Raw genomic sequence first — 10,960 nt, forward strand, 5'->3', positions numbered from 1 at the left:
TATCTTGCATTTTTGTCATTGAAGACGGTTAATACGTACAGAATTCTCGGAACGTTGCTTGTTCACCTTCTGCATTCCGCTATCCGTTGGTCTTGAAGACGTTTCAACCTCACTTCGATTTCCGCCCTCGGAAATTCAGGTATCATTTGTAACAACACTCCATTGCGAGATTACATTGGCGCTGTCGGCAGACACATTTCAATCTCTGGTTCGTGAGATTTATTAACTTTGAATGCACCGCAGAAAGGAAGCCTCGTTTGTTTGTTTTCCTAAATGTTTCGTCTCCCTGGCCGATTAAACGCTAACAAATACAATCTGTTGGGTTCATGATGTATATACGACCACAGGAAACGCAACTTTACTAATGAGTAAAAATGGAGAGGTCTGTCTTACAAGCCTCAACTGGCTGTTGACTTTGTGTGAACAATATCCCACTTTGTATGTTTGCAATGTACTACTCATAAGGTTGCTGAAAATCCGTCGACGATTGCTGGGCAGGAAAACAGTGAATATGGTCGTGGGAGGGGGGAAGATCCAAAATTGGCATTGCAAATCAATCGCTTTTCTTCTGGTAAATGTCCAGGAGGCCAGAACTACATAAACCACCAAGAATAGTAAGGGGATTCATCTCCCCCCTTGCGCAAATGACCAGGTGGTTGTTGGAGAAGACGGGAAAATCGATTGTCAGTACTGTTGTCATGGTGAGTGGATCGGGGGACCAAGGCAACCACGGACCAAAAATGACTCCCGTTCTTTTGCTGGCGCAAAACCCTTAGCTAGGAAGTGGTTCAGCAAAAAACCGATTAAGGAATTATTCTTCTTCTACAAAGATAGCGTGATCATTTGAGCGGACATGGTACAATTACCTGTGGGTATTTTACGTTAAAACCTTTCAACAGGCTGTATTAATCCCATTCGCCCTTTCATCGCGTCTAGTTAGCAGACGACACTGCGTCGTGATAGCTTCACCCGAATAGCATCCAGGGTGCAGCAGAACCCTCAAAAGAGCTATTTATACTGATGAGCGCCATAAGTAGTCTCGATCACGTGATACACTGACCGTTAGCTGAAGGGGTTTCGGACACTAACCGCTGTATCTTGCATTTTTGTCATTGAAGACGGTTAATATGTACAGAATTCTCGGAACGTTGCTTGTTCACCTTCTGCATTCCGCTATCCGTTGGTCTTGAAGACGTTTCAACCTCACTTCGATTTCCGCCCTCAGAATTTCAGGTATCCTTTGCGAGATTACATCGGCGTTGTCGGCAGACACATTTCAATCTCTGGTTCGTGAGATTTGTTAACTTTGAATGCACCGCAGAAAGGAAGCCTCGTTTGTTTGTTTTCCTAAATGTTTCGTCTCCCTGGCCGATCAAACGCTAACAAATACAATCTGTCGGGTTCATGATGAATATACATGATGAATAACGACCACAAGAAACGCAACTTTACTAATGAGTAAAAATAGAGAGGTCTGTCTTGCAAGCCTCAACTGGCTGTTGACTTTGTGGGAACAATATCCCACTTTGTATGTTTGCAATGTACTACTCATAAGGTTGCTGAAAATCCGTCGACAGCCCACGAACGGTTTCATCGTTTCTGGGGCTCATCAGGTAGGCGCAGTCCCCTGTTTTCCGTCAATCTTATGTTCTACTTGAAACCAAATTGCATGAAATTGGCGAATATACACTCATTTCCAAACTAATTTGGTTTTTTGAGAGAGTCACCTGGAACCCAGCTGAATCTCCTTGTTTGTGATGTTCTCAGACAACTGAATGTGCTGCACCAGGCCGCCTCATGTTTCAGTCGCTACGGCATTCGAGATACCGCGATACATGTATATCTTTGTAATGTACTACGCATTAGAGTACATCACAGACGAGAGATTCAGCTGTGTTCCAGGTGAGTCTCTCGAAAAAACCAAATTAGTTTGCAAATGGGTGTATATTCGCGAATATCCCACTTTCATCATTCCGGTTATCTGAAAGAGCAGCCGAGATTCCCCCTCCATTGGTGTTGAATAAAATTCACTGAAAGAACCAAGCAGCGTAATTCGCCTTGCAGCCATCGCATTAGATTTCTTGAAGACAGTTGAATCCAGTTGATCGTGAGCCTGGTGAGAAAGTCTATGGAATTAGCAGTCTTTTTGTTCCCCACGTAATCGGTTTCAGGTGCACCAAAGCTTTATTTCATGAAAACAAGTGCCAGTGACCGATTCTGTTTGACCTATCAACTTTGTCCTCTTCAGATTAGATAATGTCGAATTCTAAGTACATTTTTCCGGTGTCAGCGGGACGTCAGCGATTCAGTGACAGTCTGGGCATAAATAACTGCATTTGTACGCATTTTAATAGAATTTTTTAATATCGGACGCGTAAGTTTCCTTTCATTGGGTAGAATGACGTTGCAATCACTTCACATCAGTCAACCAATGAATTAGTGTCTGCAAACTATTCCAGAAAATTTGCTTTCAAATTTCTCAACGAATGAGTTCCTCGTATTCGGGTGCACGCACCTGTGTTGATTAGCTTGTGTCGATTCACGGGCGAGTGAGCAGTTTGCGTAAGTTTTTTTCCTACCTGTCCGCATCACGTGACAAATGCTGCGTGAGAACCAAATTGAGCATTTTTGCTGCTCACTTAATAATCGTTAGCCGAATCGTCGTGGCTGACAGCACACTGTACTGGCAAATGACAAATATGTCATCAGGCGACGCTTGTCAGCATCTCCGTGGATTTATCTGTCGATCACCTTGCGGCCAATAACTGGGTCAACATTTTTGTCGAATTAGGGGCTGCAAAACCTCCTCGTACCAAATAATTGCGGTTGCGAGTGATTGTTCAGATATAGGCCGAAATGAAGGCGTGTACTAGGGAAATGAGTGAAACTGAACTAAATTTGAGAGTGAGTAGTGATCAGGCTCGTCAGCCAGGACGTTTCCATTACCGGTCGATATCCTTTCCGAAACACAGTGCCACTTGCACCAACAGGGTTTGGAGAGAGCAAAGGACCAACTTTAATGTTACTAGACAGTAAGCTATAGGCAGTTTAGAGTTCGCGTGATTTCGTTCCTCACCTTTTGCGCTACGTTTCAATGTTTCTGAATATCAGTGCATCACAGACATTCTCAGGCGCCACTCTCGGCGAACAGATCACCGACCAAACACCTGTACATCAATTCGTTTATAATGAAAGTCGATTGCGGCTCTCAGGGATTGTTAGTTGCTAGATTTTGTAGAATTGCATACTCACGTGACTGTTGTCTGAACAATCGTTCTGCTGTCCTTGGTCGTATCGATCGATCGGCCCGCCAGTCAGAACTTCCAAGACGGGAAGCGCCACATACGCTTGAAGCTTGCTGGACACATTTGTTGTTAGTTTACTGTTCATTCAAAGCCGTAAGAACGCATCAGAAGGCGCTGCATCTTGTGTCCTCAAACTATCTGAATGGGCCACAAAACTAGTCGACAGATTAAGTGTTTGCCTCTACAACTCACACCTTCAACTAGAGACAACTGCCCTTAGGATGTCGTTTTTTTTCGGCCCGATGACGTACGCTAGTAGGTTTTCAGTAATCCAGAAACGCAAACGCCAATCGGGATGATGGAGCAGAGTCTCCGTACACCAAATATGGACTACTTTGTGACATGTTGTGTACATGTTTCTAAAGAACTTTCTTCTGGCTTCGTGGATTGAAGCAGGGCAGGGGCAAATGTCTGACATTGCAACGCTCGCCGAAAGCACATCTCACAGCCACACAAGAACACGATCCACGGTGTACGTATTACTTCTCCGCCTCGCTTGTTTCAAATTACCAAAGGCTATTAGAACCCTGAAAAGTTGTGTGTTGCCAAACCACAGTCAGAGGTTGTACAAATCCCGGCTACTAAGAGATTAGACGTATGCGAGTAGAATATAGAGCGATATCTCAAGTAAACTATGAAATATGCCGGCATTTAAAGCAAGCTAGATTATTTTGCCATTCAACGCCATCTGTCAGCCTTCTGCCAACCAGTGGTGACTGGGTCAAGTTCGGAAAGCAACTAACTTCAAGTTCGTTACTTTGTGCCCACTGACGTTTGTGAAATTATACTGGGTTCACGGTGAGTCTTTCGCAAAACCAAAGTTGTTGCAAATGAGTGTAGTTCGCTAGTTTCGTGCAACTTGGGTTCTGGTAGAACCCAGACTATGCTCACCTGGCGAGTCCAAAGAAAGGCGAAACCGGTCATGGACTGTCCAGGAAATTTCAGTAACCTTGGGAGTAGTGTATTACGTCTGTGTCTGAAAGTGGTTTTATGTGACATCTGAATTTAAATCATTAAGCACTTGTGTGAGCAAATTTTGACCACAGTGTAAGCATAACACTTTTGCTACTCGTAACCTGGATATCACGTCTCATTTTACTCGGCTTTCACGTTGTTGAAAGCAAATCAACGTTCGATATGATCACTAAAGTATAGTCCACTTCTTTTCTGCAGCGGAAAGCCCATTCCTATCCCTAATCTAACATATCCGATGGACGTGGCAGCTTAGGAGTGTGGTTCCAAAGATGTTGGATCAGTTACTTCATTCACATATATTGATTTCATGTCATATTCCCCAAAAGCTCTTTATCCAGCTCTTTCAGGAGTTGGCTTAAGTCAAACAGTCACCGTCAAAAGTCCACTAATTCCAAACCGCAGACAACTCATAGTGTACTTTAGTTGTACGTAAACGGGAACCCGTTTGAGCCCAATTTCGTCAACGTCAGTTGTGCTCTTTCCCGGTGTAACGGATGAGTGCTAATGAAGAAACTTGTGAGTAGTGTCCGGTCAGGTTACAAAACGCCGCTCCCTCACCTGATCGATGGTTGGTATGGATAGTTTAGGATCGCTTTGTACCGCTTGTTTGTTGTTACTCAATATTTTACGACCATGTGGTTTCAAAATGATCATTTTGAAATAAACTGCGCAAATGATGCTTCCACTTTCGTTTCTAATATCTTGCAAACGTTTAGCTCGTTGTCGGTGTGTAAACAGTTTCGCACTTCAGCAGTGACTCACAGATGGTTTGTCGTTCTATCGTCACTTACGTGACTTCTTTCTATCATTTTCTCATTAGAACACATTAGGTTTACCTCACGAGTGTTGCTCACACATAGGTAAACCGAAATCCTCATCGTTAAAGTGCAGTAAGTATTGTAACTTCATGATTCGCCCCATTGTTCCAACCCGAGTGCTATTGATGAAAGCGTGACAAAATCCCATTTCGAAATTGACTGAAATGTTCCGTTTGCCTGTGGAGTTAATTTGTAAATGATTGCCACATGTAACAAGCTCTGTCGCGAGACTAATTGCGCGTCCGACATTCTCGTTTAGCAAGTAATATTTTCACAAAAATCATGTGACCCTTTCACAGGCGATGTACATTTCCTGCTATATGAAGGTGAGCCATCGGAACGCGAATTTCTGATTCCAGGAGACACACAATTGTCAGGAGATTTACTCACACTTTCAAAATTTAAAAAGCAACCGCAGAATAGTGGAATAAGTGTGAGTGGTGCTCATTTGGAGGGGCGGAGTATTGCTCATACAAGCTTGCGTTGAACTTTTAAATTTTGAATCAAACGGCTTTCGTTAAACGACACATAAACTAAAAGATAAAAAATGTTTCGATATACCGCCGAACCGCTTCTATCCGATTGCATAATCCGTTTTAATGATGGTCCCATAAATTACCATACGTCGTTCAAAGGCTCCCCAAGAACAGACAAGTGTTACTGCGGCCGGAGGGACATATAGGCTCATTTAGTCACTCGGAAATCGCCAGCTGCGCCGCGGTCTATTACATTGGCTGGGCATTAAATTTAATTTAAGATGGCGGCTTCCACAATGAGTATTGATTTGAGTTGGGTAAAGCGAAATCGCACGTCATCCTCGGTGAAAGGCACCGTTCTAAATGGTCCTGCGGTCTGGCGTTACAAGGTCAAACGATCAGTTTAGTCAGCCAACCAACTGTGTAAAACACCGAATACATGAGAGAGCCCGTGGAAGGTTGCAACCTCCTTCAGTCTACACTGTCTTGCAATAAACTGTTTCCAGATAGCATATGAGCCCTTTCTACCATTTCTGCAATCGATCATGAGATGAAAACTACTCACCCCTGATGCGTTCACTGATCTGCTGCATTTATCGATCAATATGTCGAGCTCAATAGATTTCCATACATGAAATTCATAAAGATGTGGAAGTCTAATCGGGATCACACTGGTGCCTTAATATTATTTAACCTTGAATGATACTCAGCCCAAACAAAAGGTTAAATGCTCGTCAGCCTGTGCGGTTTGTTTTAATGCTCCATTATCATCCAGTTGGATAACATGACCACCACGTCAAAAAGTTAACGGCGTCCCAAGATCGGAGAATGCGAGGTGTTTTCCTCCAAAGCAGTCATCACAAATGCACGTGATCCCTGTCTTGACTCGCGGATTAGTCAGTCCCGTTTCACGTGACTTGCGCCGCGCGCATAGACGATGGCCGCGTAGAGGCCGTCGCCATTAGAGCACCGGCTGTCCTCTGTTCTGAGACTTTACGTCTGTAAAAAAATATATATATACTTTACGTTATATCGTATAGATTTCACGGAACCAAGGAATGATGCTTATTTCATTACTCAGTAGACACATTTTACAAATTGCCGTGAATCCAGATTTGGGTAGAAACCCAACTTTACCACATCAGTTTCACGTGAGGTGCACCTTCTTGCTTGAGAAAGCATCCACATCTTGCAGCCGACCAACAAGCTGTTGGAATAACCACAACTGTCAACGCAGCGTCAAAGCAATCAATTGATCGGAATTTACCCGACAGTGTTTGATTTATGGGACGACAGAATGCCACGTAGGAAATTTTTGCATCTCGTGTACAAATGGGATCCCACACGGCCACATTAGAAACGAGGCCACGTCAGAAACGCTATGAAGGTGTAGAGTGAACTTCCGGCGTTTCAAACATCCTCAGGTTGCGAGTTGACAAAGTGATCACCAATTGCAGCAACCAGCAAGAAAACCGCCTGACACTGACCAGTATACAAATACAATTCGTTGCGTTCTATCATATGGAAATTCCCAAGGGATCATTGGTCTTTCAATAAAATCTGATAGCAGCGAGTCTACACTCATTTGCAAACTAATTTGTTTTTTTGGAGAGGCTCAACTGGAGCCCGGCTGAATCTCTCGTTTATGATGTTCTCAGCCAACTGAATGTGCTGCACCAGGCTGTCTTATATTTCATTCGCTGCTATATTCGATATATCGCGATACATGTATATTTGTAATGTACTACTCTTAAGGTTGCAGAAAATCCGTCGACAGCCACGAATGGTTTCGCCATTTCTGGGGCTCATCAGGTAGGCGCAGTCCCCTGGTTCCCGTCAATTTTATGTTCTACATTACAAATATATAAATGTATCGCGATATCTCGAATATCTTAGCGAATGAAACATGGGGCGTCCTGATGCAGCACATTCAGCTGCCTGGAAACATCACAAACGAGAGATTCAGCTGGGTTTTCAGGTGAATCTCTCGCTAAACCAAATAAGTTTGCAAATGAGTATATATTCGCGAATTTCGTGTAATTTGGTTTCAAGTAGAACATAAGGTTAACGGAAACTCGAAGACTACGGCTACCCGACGATCCTCAATAAGGGCGAAACCGGTCATGGGCCTTCTAAGAGATTTCAGCAACCTTGTGAGTAGTACATTGCAAAAATATAAACTCCGAGAGTACCTTCACGATAATTTGGGTGAAATCCAGCTTACTTCATATACACACAACCTACCATAGATAACAGCGAGCAGGTTTTCTTTAGCATCTCCGTGGTCACTGGACGCCCTCGGCTCAAACAACGCGCACTTTGAAACTATCGGACCTGAAGCCCACGACAATTTGTCCAGGGCCATTACACAGGTGCGGGTCAATGCAAACCTTTGGAAATCCCACAACCGGTTTTGTCCTTCTTGGGGCTCATCAGATAAGTGCAGTCCCCGAGTCTCTGCCAACTGCATGTTCTACTCGAACCCAAATTCGAAATACAATCAGTTATATACCAATTCGGTTTTAACGGGAGGTTCACATGGAACCCAGCCTAATCTCACCACTAGCGAGAAATTCAGCTAAGTTTCAAGTGGGTATTCTGCAAAAACCAACTCGGTATGCAAATGAATGTATTTTGCCCATTTAAAGGTCTTTTGGGTGGTGTTATGAGCCCGTCTCCAATAGAGTTCTATCCACGGATTGGATGATGACACCCTACTATCCCCTAAGAAGGTTGCGTCCAGAATGGGACACACTGAGATCTATCATCTTTGAACGGCGCATCAGTGGAACATGAACTAGTGTTCGGGCAATGCAAGTCACCCCGAAGGCAGCTGCGGTCATTTAATCTCAACTCCAAATCCACTTTATGGAAAACGTCCAGTCAACCAAACAGATCTTGCAATGTACAGACACTGGATGGAGTACTTGGTTACGGACGGCATCTGAAGTTCGGAATCTTGGAATGCTTCCTACGTGTCAGATGCAGCCACATATTCTGGTGCGCATCTGCCAGCCAGGTGAGAAGCTACGACATGAATCGGAAAGCGTCCGTTTTACAGACAACTCAAGCACTCTAGTGAATAAACGTTGAAGTTTTATGTTGACATTCATGAGGCATCCTTCAATGACGAGGCATCCTTCCAGATATTCGGAGTTCCTTCTCAAGAGTAACGACAGTCTACCAGAATACGTCCCTCCCTCCAAAAAAAAACACTTTGGGTCAGAATTTAGTTTTACCTCCCTGGAAGGTGCGGGAATCTTCCAGTGGTTACATCTACAGTTGGCTAGAAAGAATGAGATGGCAGTCTCAAAACCGCCTATCTCTGTCAAACTACCGTTGATAGTTTTCCAAAGGATCGCAAGTTTTCTTTTCTTCTTGCAGTTTAAGATTCCACTCAGTGCGGGACACTCACTCAATGTCGACTTCTGGGGTTAAGACACCGATTCACGAATCTGCATCAACCAAGTTAAACCATCAAACATCACCGCAATTCTCCGAAGGCAAAAGTCAAAAGACGCTAGCAGCGTCTGAACTGAACGCCAATAAACTATGTCAGTCATCTACTTTGGTCAAGCAGCCAAGTTCAATTATTCCGGTAAGTCCACACCAAAGAGAAGCACCGGACTCGAGTTTCGCTCTTATTAGACCTCGTCAGCAGTGCATATCCAGTCTCAGTGCGGGGATTTGAACGTGTTCAGACGTGAAATTCAGATGCGTCCAACGTGCGTTGGTGGAGTAGTGTTTGCACACTCGCCTCGCATGTCAGATATCCGAGGTTCGAATCCCGGCACCGACATTGGATATGCACTACTGATGAGCTCTAATAAGGGCGAAACTCGAGTCCAGTGCTTCCCTTTGGTGTGGACTAACCGGAATAAATATGCCAGAACAGGAGAACACGACTATTCAAATGAGAGTGGTGTGGCTATGAACGAAAATACCTATCCTGGAAAACCCCAAAATTTGAGGAATAGTATGGGTGGTCAGGGTCCTTTCGGGTTAATGCTTCGGTCAGCTGGTCGTTATTGACTGGTGCTCACAAAGTCTGACCGTCGTTTCGAATGTCGCAGATGAGTTATGTGAAAACCGATGACGTTTCCGCGCAGCACCAGTATGCGTGCACTGTAAATCGTCCGTGAACAGTCCAATTAACTGGCATAACTGAAATAGAATCGTTGCACCTTTGGACGCCATGTCTGTATTTCTGCCTGTCCTGTTTTATTTTTATATTTGTCACTATACTCGGCAACCGAGATTTCGCCGATAACCACTGTTCGAAGGTCCTTACGTCCGTTTTTCACAAAGGAGTAAGAGAGTACTGTCAGTTTAAAACATGTTTCCACAATCCGAAAGAGTCATTCAGTCACTCATTTGTGACATAGAAACTCTACTCCTCAGTACACTTTCTTGCTGACTTAGATACTGCGATATCGTCCGCGCGGCTGGTTCGGGAGTTTCTGGTTCCGTTTCTGGCACACCTATTCGTTTGTTTACCTGTATCTAAATGCCACTCGGACGGAACTTCCTTTCCCTCTTTGACGCTAATGAGGCATGTGGCTTTGGACTGGTCCCACATTTTCAGAAACCAGGCCCACACCTTTGGGACCCACAAGTTGACCTCAGTGTGTGACCACCTGGACGCGCACAAAACAATCGATTACACATGGGGCACAGAAACGCAACGCAGAACGCAGTGAAACGTATTCACTTGTAATCAATATCTCAACTGCCACAGCCGACAACCGACTTCACACTTTTTCGGGCCATAGACTCAATTAAGTTTCCCGTGAAAACCAAATTGAAATGGGAACGAGTGTGTTTGTCGAAACCTGTCCAATTTGGGTTCAAGTAGAACATAAGGTTGACGCGACCAAACCTATTTGATTGGTCCTAAAAAGAGCAAAGTTGTCCAAGAGTTTTCAGAAAACGTTTGTGTGGTTTCCTTCACAAACTTAAACTGCGATATCTCGAACGTTGTACCAACTCAAACATGAGAGCATATCATAAACAAGGTAGTTATTTTAGTCCACGTAAAAATCAAGTTGATATGAAAACGGGTCTATTCTTGAACATGTATTGTGTACAGGGTTCCTCCATCATTTTGCTTACACTTCTTCAATCGGGCAGGCTGTTGATAAAGCATTTTACTCAGAACTTCCCGCCATAATGAATATTGTGGGAATTCACGACCACCGCTCACTACATCATCATGTATTTAGTAAGTTCACACACACACACACACTCTTCTCATCATTTCCATGGTTACCAGCATCGCTCCTTCCCTACAAGTACTCGTACTGTCGTCAAATTTATCTACCTATAAGGAAGAATGAGAGACTATTGCTGGGCAATTAGGTATTTCTCTGGCTGTTGAATGACGTAC

The 10,960-nt window shown here is 43.9% G+C and overlaps 1 protein-coding gene across 1 annotated transcript; it reads left to right on the top strand.

Annotated features, from left to right (window-relative positions):
• Positions 1-1,775: 1,775 nt before the first annotated feature.
• On the top strand, positions 1,776-7,442 carry T265_08281 (hypothetical protein; the record flags this gene model as incomplete). Its single annotated transcript, XM_009174037.1, has 2 exons — positions 1,776-1,902; positions 7,330-7,442. The coding sequence occupies 2 exons, from the start codon at positions 1,776-1,778 to the stop codon at positions 7,440-7,442; spliced, it is 240 nt and encodes a 79-aa protein (XP_009172301.1).
• Between the last annotated feature and the right edge of the window lie 3,518 nt (positions 7,443-10,960).

Source organism: Opisthorchis viverrini (genome assembly GCF_000715545.1).
Source record: "Opisthorchis viverrini unplaced genomic scaffold opera_v5_209, whole genome shotgun sequence".
NCBI lineage: Eukaryota > Metazoa > Platyhelminthes > Trematoda > Opisthorchiida > Opisthorchiidae > Opisthorchis > Opisthorchis viverrini.